This window comes from Pungitius pungitius, chromosome 15 (genome assembly GCF_949316345.1).
Source record: "Pungitius pungitius chromosome 15, fPunPun2.1, whole genome shotgun sequence".
In the NCBI taxonomy this organism is placed as follows: domain Eukaryota; kingdom Metazoa; phylum Chordata; class Actinopteri; order Perciformes; family Gasterosteidae; genus Pungitius; species Pungitius pungitius.
In genome coordinates, this window is record NC_084914.1 from 18,392,854 (window position 1) to 18,412,725 (window position 19,872).

At 45.8% G+C, this 19,872-nt stretch overlaps 2 protein-coding genes across 4 annotated transcripts; both read left to right on the plus strand.

Annotated features, from left to right (window-relative positions):
• The first annotated feature begins 1,655 nt into the window (after positions 1–1,655).
• Positions 1,656–8,516, plus strand: LOC119209580 (proteoglycan 4-like). Of its 2 annotated transcripts, none has more exons than XM_062557956.1 (13): positions 1,656–2,200; positions 2,534–2,650; positions 3,536–3,649; positions 3,745–3,804; positions 4,166–4,225; positions 4,595–4,708; positions 4,859–4,957; positions 5,053–5,139; positions 5,317–5,456; positions 6,279–6,438; positions 6,525–6,623; positions 6,719–6,847; positions 6,935–8,516. In XM_062557956.1, the coding sequence occupies exons 1-13, from the start codon at positions 2,125–2,127 to the stop codon at positions 7,084–7,086; spliced, it is 1,407 nt and encodes a 468-aa protein (XP_062413940.1). In that variant the 5' UTR covers positions 1,656–2,124; the 3' UTR covers positions 7,087–8,516. The 2 variants fall into 2 exon arrangements, with proteins under 2 accessions (XP_062413940.1, XP_062413939.1); XM_062557955.1 differs by having other exon boundaries at positions 1,657–2,200; positions 4,856–4,957; positions 6,935–8,515.
• Positions 8,517–9,681: 1,165 nt separating this feature from the next.
• LOC119209267 (uncharacterized) lies at positions 9,682–19,872 on the plus strand. Of its 2 annotated transcripts, none has more exons than XM_037458460.2 (10): positions 9,682–9,970; positions 11,382–11,543; positions 13,561–13,758; positions 14,069–14,227; positions 14,759–14,839; positions 14,961–15,102; positions 15,249–15,293; positions 15,536–16,003; positions 16,573–18,083; positions 18,313–19,872. In XM_037458460.2, the coding sequence occupies exons 1-10, from the start codon at positions 9,743–9,745 to the stop codon at positions 18,358–18,360; spliced, it is 3,042 nt and encodes a 1,013-aa protein (XP_037314357.2). In that variant the 5' UTR covers positions 9,682–9,742; the 3' UTR covers positions 18,361–19,872. The 2 variants fall into 2 exon arrangements, with proteins under 2 accessions (XP_037314357.2, XP_037314358.2); XM_037458461.2 differs by having other exon boundaries at positions 9,683–9,943.

Genomic DNA, 19,872 nt, shown 5'->3' on the forward strand with positions numbered 1-19,872 from the left:
CGTTGCTCTAACAAAAAAGTTCCCAATTGGAATTAAGCCCATTTCTGTGTCTAATCAAAAAGAGAAGCTAACCATCAAAAGGATTCAGCTATAAAGCTGAAACTAAGGATAAGTGAGGTAACAGAACCTCGGATGAGGTAATGCAAGCACACTCACTGGACAGGGTAGAGCACTAAAACCAATTTGAGTAAATGCAGCTCTACAACCTTTCAGCTACACCGAGACATTTATAAAGTCTGTTTTATGTAGCGAGTGATTAAGTAGCTTTGTTCCGTATACTATGCAGGGCCTTAAAAATTCCTGTTTTAGAATCTCTTCTAGAACAGACAGTGAAGGGAAGTTAGAATAATGGAGAACAGATGAAGCCTTGGACATTTGGTGGAGAAGTCTGGCAGCAACATTTTTAATTGCCTCGAGCTGTATTATCTGGTTACAGCCAAGTAATGGAAACGGTTAACAATAATCCAGAAATGAAGTAATAAAGAGCACGATGTGTGTGTCGTTCTAAACTGCCCGCCAGCGTGTGTCCCACAGTCTGTACATGGTCACACTGTGGCCTGCTAATAACGTTTTATGGGCTGCTTTAATTGGAGCGTCTGACCAATGGTGTTGTCTCACTGTGACTACGCCCGTCCCCGGCGGCTCATTAGAGGCGTTGCACCAGCAGGTGGATGGGAAGCGGGTGGGTGCTGTGATGACTCATTCCCGTTGGGTCATCTCTAGCAGACAGGAAGTGTGACACACTGATTTGTAGCAGATAAACTATTACATCAAACTTCTGTTTTCTATGTGATCTTTCATCTGGGGCCTCTGTAGTCTTGGACACAAAAAGAAGAGGTTTTGAACTACAAGATCCAAATATTCAAATTATTTAGCTTTAAAGGGTTAGTTCAGGTTTCCCAAATAGCTCAAACCTTGTAGACCAGAAACCTGGTTAAAAAGAGACATTTTACAACCCACAAACTGTTTGTCACAAACCATACGACATCAGTTTGGCCGACTCAAGAACCTCCTTATAAACAAAAAAGTGGAACTGGAATAGATTGTTGATATAATAAATGGTAAGAATACTTAGCTCCATCCATCCATCTTCAACCACTTATCTGGGGTCGGGTCGCGGGGGCAACAGCTCCAGCAGGGGGCCCCAGACTTCCCTTTCCCATCTACCAGCTCTGACTGGGGGATCCCAAGGCGTCCCCAGGCCAGTGCAGAGATAGAATCTGTCCACCTGGTCCTGGGTCTTCCTCGGGCCTCTTCCCAGCTGGACGTGCCTGGAACACGGCGTCCAGGGGGCCACCTCATCCACCTCAACTGGCTCCTTTCATGGCTGAGCTTCTCACCTTTCTATCTCTAAGGGAGACGCCAGCCACTCTCCTGAGGAAACCCATTTGGGCCGTTTGTACCCATGACCTAGTTCTTTCGGGCATGACCCATCCTTCATGACCATAGGTGAGGGTAGGAATGAAGATTGACCGGTAGATGGAGAGCTTTGCCTTTCGGCTCAGCTCTCTTTTGGTCACAGCGGTGCGGTAAAGCGAGTGCAATACCGCCCCCGCTGATCTGATTCTCCTCCTTCACTTGGGGTAAGGACACATTCCCTACAAAAAGACCCCCCGCACATGGGGGGTTAGAATCTTGGGATGCCGTGTCACTCCTTCGGACACCAGACACTCTCTGTCGGGCCCTCCATCTGAGCCTGGCTACAAATGGGGGCCCCGGGCTTCCTTCGGGCCGGGGAGCTCCTTTCCTCTTCTGCTTTTTCGTAAGGTCTTCTTACGACGCTAAGATATTATTTGATATTCAAAATAGTACAAACAGGCATTAAGTTGTGCAGCCAAGCTGCATCCAGTTTAAAAAGGTCACATGCAATTAGTAACTTTCCACTTCTGGTCTTGAAGCAGCTTTGCTGTGTGTAGGAGTTCATTTATTGCCTGTGTGGGAAGTTTAAATACCTCTTGGCAGTTTTTTTAATGAGTGTGCGGGTGTGTGTTGGTTTGTGGTTCTGATCAAAAGTGTCCTGTCACAGTGCCTTTGTCTCCTATATAAGAGCCACCAAGCTTTCATCCTGAAGGAACACTCTGCTTCTTCACTCTTTCTGTTTGTGACACAGAGTTCTGAGGGAAGATGAAGATGAGGATGATAGAAATCCTGCAGCTGTTGCTGTGCCTTGCTGTGAGCTACACTGCTGCTACTGGACCAGGTAGGACACATTAATGAAACCTTCTGGATCGACTCGTGATGCATCATATTGTACCTATACCTCACACTGTCGGCTATCAAATGCCTGCTAATCACATTGTGATGAGATGTGACATGACACTTTGACTCAAAATGACTGATAATGCACATACGACACTATGTAAATAGTGTCAAATAAAGTCCAGTCTGCCTCATAGTATGTGTTTGTGTACGCCAGCTAGGTCTGTCTGATAATGCTTCTAAATCAACAACTAAAGTGTAACATCCTCAGTCCACTTGATGAGGAGTCATGATGTTGTTCCATAAAGTATGTGCACTCGCTGTGTCTTTCCAGGCAGCTGCGTGGGTCGCTGTGGGGAGGCTTTCACCAGAGGACAGCGCTGTACTTGTGACTTCAGCTGCCAGCAGCATAACGAGTGCTGCCCGGACTTCCAGGCTACTTGCACCAATGGTATGACACTCCACATTCCACATAGACTATGGACATGTACTATGCATGGGATGTCTGTCTGTTGCTCTGCTGTGTCGGTGATGCTCTGTCTGTTGCTCTGCTGTGTCTCTGATGCTCTGTCTGTTGCTCTGCTGTGTCTGTGATTATGTATCTGTTGCTCTGCTGTGTCGGTGATGCTCTGTCTGTTGCTCTGCTGTGTCTGTGATGCTCTGTCTGTTGCTCTGCTGTGTCTGTGATGCTCTGTGTGTTGCTGTGCTGTGTCGGTGATGCTCTGTTTGTTGCTCTGCTGTGTCGGTGATGCTCTGTGTGTTGCTGTGCTGTGTCGGTGATGCTCTGTCTGTTGCTCTGCTGTGTCTGTGATGCTCTGTATGTTGCTGTGCTGTGTCGGTGATGCTCTGTTTGTTGCTCTGCTGTGTCTGTGATGCTCTGTGTGTTTCTCTGCTGTGTCTGTGATGCTCTGTCTGTTGCTCTGCTGTGTCGGTGATGCTCTGTCTGTTGCTGTGCTGTGTCGGTGATGCTCTGTCTGTTGCTCTGTTGTGTCTGTGATGCTCTGTCTGTTGCTGTGCTGTGTCGGTGATGCTCTGTCTGTTGCTCTGCTGTGTCGGTGATGCTCTGTCTGTTGCTCTGCTGTGTCGGTGATGCTCTGTCTGTTGCTCTGTTGTGTCTGTGATGCTCTGTCTGTTGCTGTGCTGTGTCGGTGATGCTCTGTCTGTTGCTCTGTTGTGTCTGTGATGCTCTGTCTGTTGCTCTGTTGTGTCGGTGATGCTCTGTCTGTTGCTCTGCTGTGTCGGTGATGCTCTGTGTGTTGCTCTGCTGTGTTTGTGATGCTCTGTGTGTTGCTCTGCTGTGTCGGTGATGCTCTGTTGGTGTGTCTGTTGTTTTCAGCTCAGTCCTGTCGGGGCCGCTGTGGTGAGGCGTTCAGGCGCGGTCGTCTGTGTGAGTGCGATCCAGACTGCTTCCAGTTCAGCACCTGCTGTCAGGACTACCAGTCGCACTGCGGTAAAGGCCCAAATGAAGTAGAGTTTAAAGACCTAAAGAGGCTTGAAGAGCTTTGGTTTGAGGGCTTTCTTGCACCTCTTTCTCTCTGACCACAGAGGCCCGAGTGCCAGTTTTCCAGCCCAGGAACTCGCAGCCTGTGAGGGCAGCAGCTTCAGGTCAGACCACAATATAACAACTAAACACTGTTTGTGTACTAAGGAACGTTCGGAAAACAAATCCCAAAGGATGTTTGGCAGAAAATGTATCTGAATTGACCCCAATGCACCTTTTGAATTCTTTGAATATGAGTTAAGCAAATCTCAAATGGGTCATCAGTCAAACAAAGAAAAAAGGAGGGACTGATGAATGCAGAGAAGTGAGGAAAATATTGAAATATGCACAAATGCATGTACTAGCAGCTAGCTGCCTGGAAAGGCATCTCAACAGATCAAACAGGTAGAAGTGCTATCTGAATACAGCAGGTGAGTCCTTTCAGTCTCTGACATCTTTCCTGTTATCATCTTGTCGGGTTTTCAGGAAATCTGGGATCAGAGAGCTTGAGAGGGTCCAACAGTGCGAGTGAAGAACAATACACAGGTAAATGTTGTTCCCAATGCTGAACCTGATGATCGTATCGCTCCTTCATCCATGGGATCTCTGAGGAAGGGTGCTGCCTTTCGGGGGGGGGGGGGGGGGGACAAGCTCATCCAGCTGACTCAAATGAGCCTGCGTGGAGCATACCCAGGGACTGATTTCTCCATTATTCATGTCACATTTAGGCTCAGCTTTTCCCCGTACTGACACTTTTTTCAGGTTGATATCTGCAAAGCATCACTGAAAATATAACAGCAGGTTCATGTTGAGTGTGCATGTAGCGTAGTCTAATCACTTGGGATACTCTACATAGAGTTCCTTCTGGGTGGATGGCACCACCTTTGCTTCAGCACCTCCTTCTTGCCTCTGCAGGTGTGAGGAACATGGCAGCTGCTCACAGCAGGGCGCCGGTCTCACCTGCACGTGGCTCCTCTCTGCCCCGCCGCAGGGCGCCGCTCACCCCCCCTGGGCCCGCAGCAGTTGGTGGTGAGATGAAGTCTACAGTCGCAATTGTATTTAGAATAAAAACATTTCTTAAAAGTGGATTCGGAGAGATTTGGGGTGATGACTGTTTTTGAATTACCAATTTGTTAGGAAAGTTAAACATAATGAAATACAAGTTATTCTCCCCAGTAGCTGGTGGTTCAGCACTCACCAACCCCAGACCCAGCACCCTGCAGGACGTCGCCCAGGCCCTGGCTCTACTGGAGGGGGGCCCTGAGGGACTGGGGACAGGTAGGATAATACTGTCTAATGTATCTACATAAACAGATATCAAAAATTCCAAATTGATTTTCTGTGTGTGTGTTTGTGTGTGTGTGTGTGCGCAGGAGTCCTTAATGATGCCAACCTGTGCAGTGATTCTCCCATCAATGGACTCACAGCTCTTAGCAATGGGACCATTCTGATATTTAAAGGTTAGTGTTTGTGTGTGTGTATATACAGTATATATATAGTGGTGTGCATATCTAGATCTGTGGATACAGATAGTTACGGATGGATATATCTATGTGCGTGTGTGTCCCGTCTAGTGGAAATGAAGAATAAAAGTCTGTAGACCACCATCACACACCAGCGTTCCACGTGTGTTTCAGGGGATGAGTTCTGGACAGTGGACGCCATCAGTCGCTCAGTGGGTAGTCCACAGAGCGTCATGGACACTCTGGGCGTCCCCTCTCCCATCGACACTGTGTTCACACGCTGCAACTGCCTCGGACACACCTACATCATCAAGGTAGGAGACTACAGCCTCTACTGCAAGTGCTCACACTGATGATGTCACTGCTGCACTGTGATAGTAGATTACAGCTGCTGCTACTACTACCAGTACTGCAGCTACTGCGACTACTACCAGTACTTCAGCTGCTGCTACTACCAGTACTGCAGCTACTGCTGCTACTACCAGTACTGCAGCTACTGCTGCTACTACCAGTACTGCAGCTGCTGCTGCTACTACTACCAGTACTGCAGCTGCTGCTACTACTACTACCAGTACTGCAGCTACCGCGACTACTACCAGTACTGCAGCTACTGCTACCAGTACTGCAGCTGCTGCTGCTACTACCAGTACTGCAGCTACTGCTGCATCTACTACCAGTACTGCAACTACTGCTACTACTACCAGTACTGCAGCTACTGCTGCATCTACTACCAGTACTGCAGCTGCTGCTGCTACTACTACCAGTACTGCAGCTACTGCTGCTACTACTACCAGTACTGCAGCTACTGCTGCTACTACCAGTACTGCATCTACTGCTACTACTACCAGTACTGCTACTGAAAGCAAATCAATATTCAAAAATAATTGGCATTGTAACAACAAATCCTATCTTATTTTAAACAGCATAATCCAAATCTGTGTTCATTTAGCACCAGAGGTCAGAAGTAGCAGTAAAAGCCACATTGTTGTTGTGTAGGAACTATTTGGAACCGTTCAGGTTCAGGTCCAAAGCAGACGTACAACGCTTTGTGATATTTACCTTTTCGTAACACTTTATGTAGTCAAATGTGAACTCCCCCACACGATGACTTCCCCTCTGCCCCCCCGCCCCCCCAGGGAGACCAGTACTGGCGTCTCAATGGCAACATGGTGATGGAGCCGGGCTACCCCAAACCTCTGGTCTCAGAGTTCCCGGGTCTGACAGGAAGCATCAGCGCTGCACTGGCAGTACCAGCCGCCGGCAGCAGAGCGGAGACGGTGTACTTCTTTAAGAGCGGTGAGGAGAACAGGAAGCACGAGATAACCGTGACCTCGTCCAGCAGTGTCCCTCTATCAACATCTCCACCTATGTTTGTCCTCCAGGAGACATCATGCAGAGCTTCAGCTTCCCACCAGCCAGCACTCCCTCCTGCAGCAAGGCTCCCAGGGGGTCCTCCAGGGGCCGATTGGCTCGCCAGGCTGGTCAGTGGTCTATGAAGCAGTAGCTTGCAGCAACATTCAAAGCATGCAAACTGCACATTGGAGAATGTACTCGAGATGATTCATTTGTCGTCCAGACGTTCTTCTCAGTGGGGAGATAAACATCAGGGTGTCTCTGACCGGATTCCCCTGCCCGGTCACCTCGGCCCTGTCCATGCCCAGTCCTCAGAGGAGCGACCCATACGAGCACTACGTCTTCTCTGGACGTAAGGACTGTCTGTGTGGACGCTCTTCATTAGGTCCCCACTGCTGCCTGAGCCAAACTAACACCGATCCTCTTGTGTTCCTTGCAGCTCTTTTCTTCGGCGTCCAGACTTCGGGTGACCTGCCCGCACTGCGCAAACCGCAGACCCCCACACCTAGCCCCGTCACCGTGGCAACCGCTCAAAACGCCAAAACTCCCCTCCCATCCAACTCCATCAAAGTGTGGCTGCGCTGTCCGTAGCAACAGGAGCATCTGGTGTTTTCTGTATCAGCGCAACGTCTTATACTTAAATATGGCTACTGAGCAATAAGCAGCATCTTAATAAGCATCTTATTCATAGTTATACATTAGAAAAATAAGTTATCTTTAAAAAAAGCTTCTCTTCCTACGGTATATACAAAATAGAAAACTTACAGTGAATATAACAGCACATCCTTGTGCTGATCCAAAAGCCTTTGGCTGTGCCATCCAAAACAACTTTATTACCAAAACAAGTTTAATAAGAGTCCAAACAGCAATATGAAGATACCAACTAAATGACCATGAATAAATGTAAAAATGACAAACTAGACACTCACAATGTGTCCGTAGAACCACACGTATCGCAGGTATTCATTTTTCATCCTGAATATTTTAAAATTAAACAAAAAGATAGTTAACAAGCTTTGTCTTTTCATTCCCTTATTTGAAGAGCCTGCTACTCGAGCTACTCTTCAGCTCATCATCATCATCAGGCAAAGCCGCCTCTGCCCATGGCTCCTCCCCTTCCTCCACGGAAGAAAGTGCCTGAAACCCAAAGTGAGGTTGCAGTAGATGAGCATTCATTTGTCTCATGATCCCCATCACTCTGTACCCATGTCTATGCTGCACTCAATAAACCGCTTCATCAGTACCCTGTGAACGCCTCAGGTTTATTCTGAAAGGAGCGCCTCGCGTCCCAGGTCACTTTCTCACCTCTGCGCCATGTATACTAAATGTAGTGTCTCGGTGCTACAAAGAAATGAAGCAGTGAACGCTTCGTGGCTATCCAACAGTTTAATACAACGTTAGTATGTTGGCACCTTGAACAACAGCATTTAGGAAACGTGAGCTAAACTTCTTCTGTTGTTACGCTGCCTTCACGTTAAACAGGAACTCAGTTCCCAAGCTGCTCAGACGCATCTCGCCCGGTAGAAGCCATGAGCTGCTGGCAGCTTCTAGACGCTCTACAGGAGCCAAGTGCTGGGATCGATTGCTTCTGTCTCGCTCCTCTATTTGACCAATCCTGCTCAAGAAGGAGGTTCGTTTTATTTAGACATTTAGGCGTTTAATTTACACATGAACCTTATTGGCGTTCTCTAATTTTGACAGTGATTTTCGGGAGGATTACGCTTACAGCGTAGCTGCTGTAGTGACGTCAGCTGTGCAAATGTCCAGTAATTGGTCCATGTTTGATACGTAACGTAGATGATTACTTGCATAACCTTTTTACGTCCAAAGGCACAGCAGAGTTGTGCTTTCCGCCGTACATGTTGAAGAATACAGGACCGAAGTGCGAATGCGCAACAAGGGTTTTTCGCTTGTCGTCTGCAATAAATGGACGATGAAAGCACTGCTTATTCCTCCATTTCTCTGTATTTAATTATGCGTAACTGCTACATTTGCCCTCGTAACGTCTAGATAATAACACACACATTGCACATATAATTCTAAGAATAAACTAAAAATACATATACAAGTGTATTAAATAAAATTATTTAATAAATATTTTTATGTTTTAATGCACGTCACTGGCAGTAAGTTATGAGGAGAGGGGAAACATCTCACACTGACTTTACTACGCTAGCTAACTAAATCAATTCAAGATAATGATTAGAAGAATTTTTCACAGGTTTGGGGACAGAGGATGTTGCATGTGTGCAGACTGTAAAGCCCTCTGAGGCTAATCTCTAATTTACGATTTTGGGCTCTACAAAATAAGATAAAATGAATTGAATTGAAAATGTCAACCGAGTGACACTTTTTTAGGAGAGTAAATCAAAGGTTAATATTTCCTCCGGCAGATGTAAGTAATAACCAAATGATATTCCACTTTTCTTTAATGATAAAATACCCACCTCAGTCACATGGCTGCACATCAGAGTGGAAGAAGTTTACAACATTGAGAGTGGGTTCCTCCAGCTTGAGGAAGCTCCTGTGACTAAAACGCGTCACAGCGCTATAACATGCATATTACAGTGTAACAGTTGCTCTTAGTGACTGACCTCAGCGTTCACAGGCAGCTCGGTGTAGTCAGGTCCAGAGGAGACCTTTGAAAGCACAACGCCACTGCGACAGAAACAGAAAGATGGCGATCCGAATGAGGCGTGAGGACTGCCTGACCTGCGTTAATAGTCAGCAAGCCACACACACATTAACACACTGCGTACTATAACGGCAGGCTTAGGAGGTTTACTGAGCTTCCTTGTATCTGTCCGATGTAACATGCTTTCGTGAGTGATTATTGATTGGTTGGTAACATTTGGCGGTCCAGGCTGCTGCTGTCATTTTTATGAATGGCTCAGTCACTGCTTTAAGTGTGGTGTGTGTGTGTGTGTGTGTGTGTTTGGACTGATGCATACTGCAGTGGTGGTGGATGGAGTGGGGGAGGAGGAGAGGCAGAGGAGAGGAGTTGAGAGGGGGGGGGGCATGAAGGGAGGAGACTACAGTAGAGGTAATGCATGGATGGACAAGCCTACTGCTTTCACTCTACCCCCCCCCCTTTCCCTGTCTCACATTGGTGCATTCTGTGCATCTCTCAGCCTGGAACCACACACACACTCCCCCCGCCCCCCTCTCCACACACACACACACACACACACACACACAGGCAGCTCCGCCTCCTCTGCAGTGTAGCGAGAGCTAGAGAGGGGCAGCAATGGAGGAGCGTGCAGTACAGCAGGAGAAAATAGAGGGATCATGGGAAGGAGGGCACGATGGAGGGAAGGCGGACTGGAAGAGCGAGCGCTCCCTCTCCTCGCTCCTTAAACACTCCTGTCTCCTCTGCTGGTCGTCCCCTAGGGACACCGACGTTGTGGAGACGGATGAGCGGGTCCTCGCCAAGACTGCCGAGATCAGAGTAAGAAGACCGCAGCACCTCGCACTGGTGTGTGCATGTTTGTGTGCATACGTATTGGCTGTCATTCATCTGCGTGAGTGTGTGTTTCTTGTGTTTATTTTGTTAATATGAATGGTGTGAGCAGGACCTTGAATGGCATGTATGTCGGTGGGAATGTGGTGTTTTCTGTCACTGCATTTTCTATGATGCTCTCATGTGATGTCATGATGCTGTAAAACAAGTCTCTACCACTAACCAAAGACATTTATTGGATCCTCTCCATGCAATAACACTGCAGTGACCATTTTATCACGGAGCATTTCTCAATGAACTGCTGTTTGTGCGATTATCACCTGGATTTACAGGCCTACAGCAGTGTCACAATATGTCTGAGCTGGCACACGTTGTGGCTCTTTTAAAAGTAGTAAAGGTCCGATCTTTGGAACAAATAAGGAAAATGTTGTTAGACAGCAGAAATTACATTACATGTCATTTAGCCGACCCTTTTATCCAAAGCGACTTACATTGCATGATAAACCCATGCGTTACAGTTTTGCCTGTGGAGCAATTAGGGGTCAGGGCTCTTGCTCAGGGACACTTTAACGTGGCACATGGGGCAGCCGGGATTCGATTCCGCCAATCTTCCAGCTCCCAGCGCACCACACTACTCCATGCACCCCCAAATAACAGTCACATGGGCCGGCTGGTCGCATCCAACATTTCTATGGTAACATTTCTATGGTAAACCTACAAAGAGTTTAGCCCTGTAATTCTTAGCCATCCTCGATATCCTTTTGTACCTAATCACTGTAATTGGGACAGGACGGCAGGGTGGGGGTCATTGATGGATGGGTCCCAGCAGCCAGCGAGGCCACTGTTTGTTCACCATGTGGAAAGAGAGATCTGCCCTTTACTTTCTCCATTAGATTAGAGAATACAACTATTTAGATTTTTTCATCAAAAGAGTTGGTAAACTGTTGACCTACTTATCTCTAGACGACTCGCCCTACTGCATTTAGAGACATTTCTGTGGGACGCCCGTCCATCCTCACGAGGACCAAGTGAGTTCTAATTCTTGGACTACAAAGCAGTTTACCAGCGGTTGTGCTCTGTAGGTCGCATATGACTGGCATTTAGATCGGGATATTAGTTATTAGATTATAATGCTAAATGGAGCTGATGCTCTGTTAAAGAGAGACGTTTATTTGAAATGAGTCATGAGTCAGCTACTCATTATTATTATTTTAATGTTTTCAACTCAAATTTAAACGTACGGCCAATCAAAAGATGTATCTCCATTAGATGAATTGTTTTATAAAAAGAAAATACGTTCACATCTGTCACCTGTACAGGATTGTGTGTGTGTGTGTGTGTGTATGTGTTCATACATTTCCATGTTTTAATATTCCACCCGTGATTTGGGATCATCCTTGAGTTCTAAACAGTGTGTGCATTGTAGGAGCTGGAGAACGCGGTGACAGTGGAGAACCTGGAACTTCAGGAGCAGCAGACGGACCGCTATGAGCTGGAGGAGACTCTGGCTAAGTTAGAGACGCACAAGCAGAAGCTGGTGCAGCAAATAAAGGCAACTAGGCAGCTGTGCTATGAGGAGAGTCAACAGGTAACGACAAAACCACCCCTGATGCGTTCGATGCACAGGAACAACAACAAGTGTCTGCACATCCTGCAACTATTTCTTCCGGCCCCCCTCCCTCCCCCCATATTGCTGCATTGTGAACAACAACTCTATGTTGACATCCACAGGAGCACTAGTTTGTGTTAGCGTTAGCATCCGTTGTCCTTCTCTAATAGCTAATGTTAGGTTAGGTTGCAATGTGTTACATTGTGATGCGTTCAAGCTCTGTTCAGTAGAAATTTGTTTTGGCCACAAGTCAGAGCCAGAATCAGAATCCATTCATTGCCATATTTTTACCCATAGATGAATATGAATGGGTGAATAGGTGTAATATAATAATAAAAAACAATACAGTCCAATGAGGGTGGTGTCATCAGCAAACTTCAGGAGCTTGACGGACTGGTGATTGGAGGTGCAGCTGTTGGTGTACAGGGAGAGGAGCAGAGGGGAAAGAACGCAGCCTTGGGGGGAACCGGTGCTGATGGACCGAGAGGCTGAGACATGTTTCCCCAGCTTCACTCTGCTGCTTCCTGTCAGACAGGAAGTCAGTGATCCACCTGCAGGTGGAGTCGGGCAAATGCAGCTGGGAGAGTTTGTCCTGCAGTAGAGACGGGATGATGGTGTTGAAGGCAGAGCTGAAGTCCACAAACCGGATCCTGGTGTAGGTTCCTGGGGAGTCTAGATGCTGGAGGACGAAGTAGAGGGCCATGTTGACAGCATCGCCTACAGACCTGTGGGCTCTGTAGGCAAACTGCAGGGGGTCCATGAGGGGGTCGGTGAGGGACTTTATGTGGGACAGGACTATCCGTTCAAAGGACTTCATGACTACAGAGGTCAGGGCAACGAGGCTGTAGTCATTCAGTCCTGTGATCCTGGGCTTCTTGGGAACAGGGATGATGGTGGAGGCCTTGAAGCAGGCTGGGACGTGGCAGGTAAATTATAAGGTTATCGTGATGTGTTCATATGTATTGCTGTAAAATGTTGTTGTTGGAGGAGAAATAGATAACGTTTTGGAGGTGATGACTCAATATTCTGATTGGTGGGTGGGTGGGCGGGGCTTGGGTTTTGCTTGACTGTTGTCAGACACAGACGCATACCATACAAATTCAGCCATGGATGAGGAAAGCAGCATTATTAAGTCAGATTTACTGTCCAGTGTGTACAGAATAATACCATTTTAAAGAAGTACCAACAAAGCCTCAAAGAAAGCTGAGAAACCTGATTGTCTTACATGGACTGGCACCAGGTACTGATGCAACATGTTATAAAACTCATGGTTATAACAAATAGAACTTCTACATTTTTTGCTGTCAATATTAATTGCTGATTTTAGAAGCAGATTCTTTTGCTGTTTTATTGTAGCAGCAGGATTTACTATTTTAGTAAAACATCAAGGAATGCCAGATTTTTTCCTTCTACTTAGTTTTTCTCTTTAGAAAAGAAATATATTATAGGAAAAAAAGGACCATGTCTCATCAGCTGCTTGGAGGTATTTTTAACAGATCATAATTCCCTTTTGATGTACAGTTTAAACATTTAAACACATCCTGATAACGTTAAAGTGTACTTTTTTTTTCAATACTTGTTTTCACTGAACACAGCCTGAAGGCATCATAATGAAACTGAATTCATTAGCTGCTAGTGGTGTTACTAACGTTAACCAGCTCTCCTCTCACAAGGCTTGCATCATTTTACTAATTAAGTCAGTAAAACGTTGCTGCGCAGTCTACTGACAATTTATTCATTCACTGTAAACATGTGTAGAGAACAACGGTCCGTTACACCACAGCTGTAACGACTCTTGAAGCCACTACGACAATTGCAGACCTGCAAACGCAAATCAATGTGTGATCAGAGTAAATCCTTTATTAATCCAATCTAAATGTGAAGCAGGTAGTCATATTTCCCTGGGCGACTCTCTTCATCTTCATCACGTGCGGATGGGACCGGATGCCGACTGGATGCCATCTGCTGCTACTGACTGCCCTTCCTCTCCCGCCAGATCCTGTCTCTGCAGGCGGAGGAGGTGCAGAAGGAGAGCCAGGTGGAGGAGTACGAGAGGGAGCTCGCCAGAGTCAGGTGGAGGCTGAAGAGGCTCAGAGACGAGGTGAAGCAGGCCAAGAGGAAGACAGAGGAGGCAGGGGAGAGGAACACCCCCCTGCAGGACTCCATCAGGCAGTCCTATGAAGAGATCCTGCAGGTACCGGAGGAGGTGCATGCGTCCATACCATGTGTGGTGTTGTTTTTGCGTACCTGGGATGTCATGACTGAGGGCAAGGTTCATTTGAAATATCTAATCTGTGAAAAGCTTAACCAGGTAAAAAGGTTTTGGAGATTAGCTGGTTTTCTTTTTGTTGTGCATCATTAAAAAATGCATCATTACTCCGAGTTCCATTAAACCCAAAAGAGTAATTACGAAAACTGTTTAGTCAAATTTCCTTTCCTTGGTATCTGTGGCATTTAAAGATAAGGCAGTCTGCCTCACCACTGCACACTCCTCGTCCTTGCAGGAAGAGCACACCCTGTGCTCTCTGTCAGGAAGTGCAGTCACTCCAGAGAGCCAGCTGGAGGAGTCCACATCCCCTGCAGACACCACCGAAGATGATCCGCTTCCCATGAGGCCGTGGGGAAGGAGCCAATCGTTGCCAGCCTACGCTGACCTGATCATGGTAAACGCTACTTATAGCGCTGTTTGGATGTGCCGTGTTGTCTTGGTTCCACCCAGTTCCATTATTAACCGTCCAGGGTGTTCACTGATAACAGAAAGACTGCGCCAATGGGCAAGTGAAATGTATCTCACTGCTACTCTGACATGCCTAAGAGTTAGTTTTAGGACCGGCCTCTTTCTCTCTGATCCAAGCAGCCTAACAAAACAAGACTCACTTAGTTCACGGTTTGAACTGGTTTCTAGGCAATACAGATATTCAATTTAGTCCTCAAACTAATTGTGCTCAAATTTGCTCAGGGTCATCCCACACAACCTCTATCGCCCCATCGTCTGTTTACTGACTGCTGACATTTATGATGTTTATTTTTGTCGATATTTCATTTGAAGGAAACGTTCTTTGCAAACCTGCAGTATTGTAGAATGTGTGAGTGAGAGAGCAGCTGTGGCCATTATACTCTCAACACAATATTAGTATGACTACTTTATCAGATGTCCCATCTCCCCTGTCTGTGTGTGTGTGGGACTCCACCAGCGGGGCAGCGGCTCGTCTTTCTGCAATAACCTTGCGGATACCAGAGAAGAGGTGGACGACAGTGGAACAAGCTCGCCAAAGGTTAGCTTCACGGCCACAGAACCTGAAAACACAACCGTTTAACGGTCAGTTGGTGCCGTGATTTTGAATCTTCGACCAGCCTGTGTTCAACACGCCCTCCTTGGTTTGGGATGCTCCACAGGTGGATCGATCTGATATAGAGGACAACCCAGAAGAGGGGGAGATCAACGAAGAAGGGGAGAAAGAGTCTACGGTCGACCCGAGCCACATCAACCAAATGGACTTCTACCAAGCCGACCCCTTCACCCACTGTCACAGCGACCGTACGTATCAAACAAACATGGCTGAGACTTAATGACTTGGTAAACCAATGCAGTTTAGACTTTAGTTGGTCATCAACTCTCTGTCTCTGTGTCTTTTTAATTCACTATGTGTCTCATTAGTTGTATAAAATTGTCTTGACTTGTAGATAACCTCTTTGATGAAGACCTGTTCCCTAAAACGGACTCATCTGGTGAGTAATAATGCACCGGTAAACATATTTTATTTTTAATGTTTTAATGTGGGTTTGTATGAGGTACTGCTCAAAGGCAGTGTGTTATCTACAGTAGAAACGTAGAAAAATGTTTGTGTCTTTTTGACTGATTTCAGCCTTTTGTCTTTGTTATTCAATAAGATCAGAACTATTAAACATGATTTGGATTCATTTAATATTCCAACTGACACTCCATTCTTTCCAAAAACCCTGTTCACCAGGTGGATTTGGATCAGACCCTTTCAAAGGCAGCGACCCCTTTGGAGCAGATATCTTGTTCCCAGAGGTGCACGCCGGCGCTGACGAGGGGAAAGGAAACGCCGGCGATGAAGGGGACACTAGCCTGTCCTGCGCCGAGAACAAAGCCTCAACAGGAACTCAGTGCTTTGAGTCTGAATTCCCCGACGAGGACAGCGACATAGAGATTAGCTACAGCCGAGAGGATCTGGACGCCATTGCAGTGGTTGAAGATACTCTCGGATTTAAACCCATTCAGAGCTCGTCGGAAGAACTGGGACCAGAGCCCATCCAGGGCTGGAGGTCCCAGGGTCAGTATTCTATAGAATCTGACCCCAATGGGTATGAGCTGGACCTTGGCGCTGTCTCTCCTCCCTCGGACTTAGAAGAGCAGAGTCAGGGATCTCTAGGAGGCGAGGCTTCCACCGAGGCCACAGCAGCACTGAAACAAGGTCACCTCAAATTCTATTCTCATTTTGAACATTTTTTTCTGTGTGTGGACTGGTGCTTCTTATAATGGGCTTAAAATAACAGAACCAGTTCCTAATTTGAAGTAAAGAAAGGTCTGGAGAGACAAGCGGTAGTGTAAGCGTACACCTTTTGAACAGAAATGGGTTGTAGATAATCTACTATTAGGATCTCACTAGTCTCAGACAGTCTGGACAAAAACATAAACTATAAACTGAGATTTTTATTATTTATTCAGCCATAAACAGCGATTGTACCAACTGATTACAGAAGTCACCAGTACATACATCCCGTCCCGTCATTCCTCTCTCCATTCATTAATGAAGCATAGTGCTCATTTTTCTCATGAACACCATTAGGTGTAAAAACACAGATGTTTGCTTGTGGTCGGTTTAATATTCTTACATTTATATTCTCTATTCTTTTGTATTAGTAAAATTGTATTGTATTTGTATTTCTTAAATCTTGTCAAATGTTTTTTGAGTTTAAGGCTTTCTAAAACATCTCGTCCCTCATAGCACTAGCATTGACCCTCATTATTTTTCTCTTCTAGGTCTGAGTTCTGGTTCTGCTCAGGCTGTCCCTGAAATCGCCAAAGAAGTCTGGTTGGAACCAGACTGGTCCTGTGACACAGAGCAAATGCTGTCCTGTCATGATACCTCTAGTCAGGGGGCAGAATGGGTGGGCAATGTTGAAGAGGAACCCCCAAACCCTCCAAAACCCCAAAACTCAGTAGACTTCCAAAACCTCTTTGACTCTGATCACAACAGAGAGGTTAGCTTTGAGTTAAGCTATGAACCAACCAGTCAGTCTTTCTTTGACCCGTACGGCTTTAAACTCAGTCCGGAACATTCTAGTCACACCCTTTTAGACCCTGATGAAGTCGAACTAAGCCCGGAACCCTCTGAAAACAATCTGCCCTTTGACCCTGAGCCGTCCTCTTCTCAACTAGACCAAATGAACATTGATCGCTATGAGTTTGACATCACTTCCTCTCAATTGGCACGGGACTCAGACCCTTATGGCTTCAAGCTCAGCCCAGAGGAAGAGAACCAAGAGGTACTGGACCTCTGTGGCCTTGGTAACCAGGAAGCTATGGACCTTTGCACCTACGACAACAATGAGCAAGTAGAACACTCTAACTATAGCAACCAGGAGGTACTGGAACTTCATACTCATGAAAACCAAGAAGTGCTTCAACATTGTAGCCACAATGACCAGGAACACTTGGATTTGTTTAACAACGGAAACCAAGAAGTGCTGGAACCTTCTAGGCTTGACAACACAGGTTTAGTTATCAATGAAAACCAGGAATTTATGGATCTCTCTCATCATGGCAACCAAGAGGTGGTGGAACCCTATTGCAATATTGACAATGAGGAACTACTTGAACCTTGTAACTATGACAACCAAGAAGTGCTGGTACCTTTTAGCCATGGCAATCAGGAGCTGGACTTCTGTCCAGAAAATAAGGAAGTGCTGGATTTAGTTTGCCATGGGGACGAAAACTTGCTAGATTTTTTTAGCAAAGAAAATCAGGAAGTGCTAGTTTCAGGTAGTCAGGGCAACCAAGAACTTGTAAAACTGGGTAGCAATGAAAATCAGGATTTGCTAGACCTCGGTAGCCATGACAACCAGGAGGTGCTGGCCTTGTTGAGTGAGGATGTTACTCCCGAAGCGAACAATAACCAATGCATTGTGGAGCCAGACGTCTTTTCCACCAATAACAGCTCAGACAGTGATGTGGCATCAGAAGACTTGCTGGGACTCAAACTCAATAACACCAGCACCTGCTCAACCAACAAATCAAACACCAATACTGCCGACACCCTCAACATGGCCATCAGCAAAATAACTGCCAACCAGGACATTGCACCATCTAATTCTCCTGCCAGACACAACTTGTTAGAGGATGATCTGGGTTCAGTGTTTGGGGCTGGAGGTTACATTGGTTGTCCTGATGTAGCGGACGACCTCGAGCCGCTGCAGAGAAGGCAGGCAAACCCAGTAGCAGAGCCAGCCCGACCTGTGAGACCAGTTCGGCCGCCCCGGCCCTCGCTCAGGGTAAGTTAGAGACCAAAAGGAATCACAGTTATTGTGGATATCTGTAACTAATGGGTCAGATAAATGAGTGTAATTGCATGAATACGCTCATTAACCTTTGACATGAAATGCTTTGTTTTGCAATTATTTGTAATGACATTTTATCTTTCAATTTCATAGTTTAATACTTTTATAGCTTTAATAACATTCAGCATCATCCTCCTGAACGTTTTCTCATTATGTGTTTTAGACCAAGGAGAAGGCTCAGTCCCTGAGTCAGGGTATCGACCTCAAGTGATCTCTGGCCAACCACACTCATGTTGGGGGTTACCATGTCAGCGGGGTTCCCATGACAACAATGGCAACCTGAGAGACAAAATGGATGAGGAGAAAAGAAGGAGGCAACTAAATGGATACAAAAGGGTGGTAATGAAAAATGCAGAACTTAGAGAACAATCTGCTGTTATTTATTGCAATACATTTAGTTTGGGTGTTTTACATGTCTCAAAAGGATGCACTTAAATCCAAATGGAAAGATATGAAGTGAAAAATATTAGAAAATTGTAAAATACCAGTGGACTAGCTGGATAACTAGATTTAAAGATCATCGATTTTTGTGACCGGTTGGATTCATACAAGTCGGGTTGGAAACAACTGTGCACAAAGGAACAATGTCAGTGTTTCCCCTACCATTATATCAAGGAAAGTCTGGAATTAAAAGTTTGCTCAGGGCATCCGACACGTGCGCGCATATGTCCGTGTATGTGAGCGTTGGCCACGACCACTACCGCATAGTTGTAAAGGTGGGGGAAACACTGAACGCTCTTAAACCCTGGTGGTTTTACCCAAAATTATACTTGTCTATCAATCATAAGGTTGATATTCTCCCGTTATTCTCCCATTTATTTAATCAGCTGTTAACCCCTACTCTATGTCCTGTGAGTCTCTTGGCTAAGCTTCCTGTCCACTTAGTTGCTGCTGTAAAAAAAAGAATATCCCATTTTTGATTTAAGCTTCTAGATGGAGGATGACTTTGTCTGATTTCGTCACAAAGTTTACTTGTATATACATTATATAATATTGTGGTATTCAGATTATCTAGTAAGTAGTTTTAGGCCAAAGTTGGATGAAAGCTGTATTAAGAGTTTGGTTAGGTTGTACAGTGCATATCAATACCGTCGCCATGGTAACATGACCTGTGTTTTCCGTCAGCAGTTCTGTTAAAGTACTCCTCAAAGAGGCTTAGAGTTTGGGCCTGTATCACTTCTCAGCATGTTGTCAGAAGTGTGTATTAATATGCCTTTCGCCACAGCTCACCTGCTCGACACTGACGAAAGGTTAAAACCACGGAAGGTCGGCGAAAAAATATTTGAAGGGTATTTGAAGGGCGTCTTGAGCGTTTGAACCCTGTACTTGAAAATAGGCATCATTAGACTTAAACTGTGCTACAGATGTTACTACAGAGTGTCCCAATTCCATTCCATTTAATACTCGTACAAAGTGAGAATTTTGCACTAACAATGACTGTGCACTATTTTGGTTGTTAGGAAAGTCAGAGGGTCCTAACCCTGGCAGTTTTTAGCTAACTATCCAGTACAACTATTGATAAAAATGATTGAGTTATGTATTTAAGTGATTTAATGGTGTTAAAGTAAGAATTAGCTCCTTACCTTTTGAGCCATATACTGTTTTAATAACAAAAGTTCAAATTTTTTAAACCAGAGTGGGTAAAAGGAAGCTAACGCCTGTGAATTAGCCGTGCGCTGGTACTGTCCTACCCAGGCCAGACGTCCATTTAAACGTTGGTTTT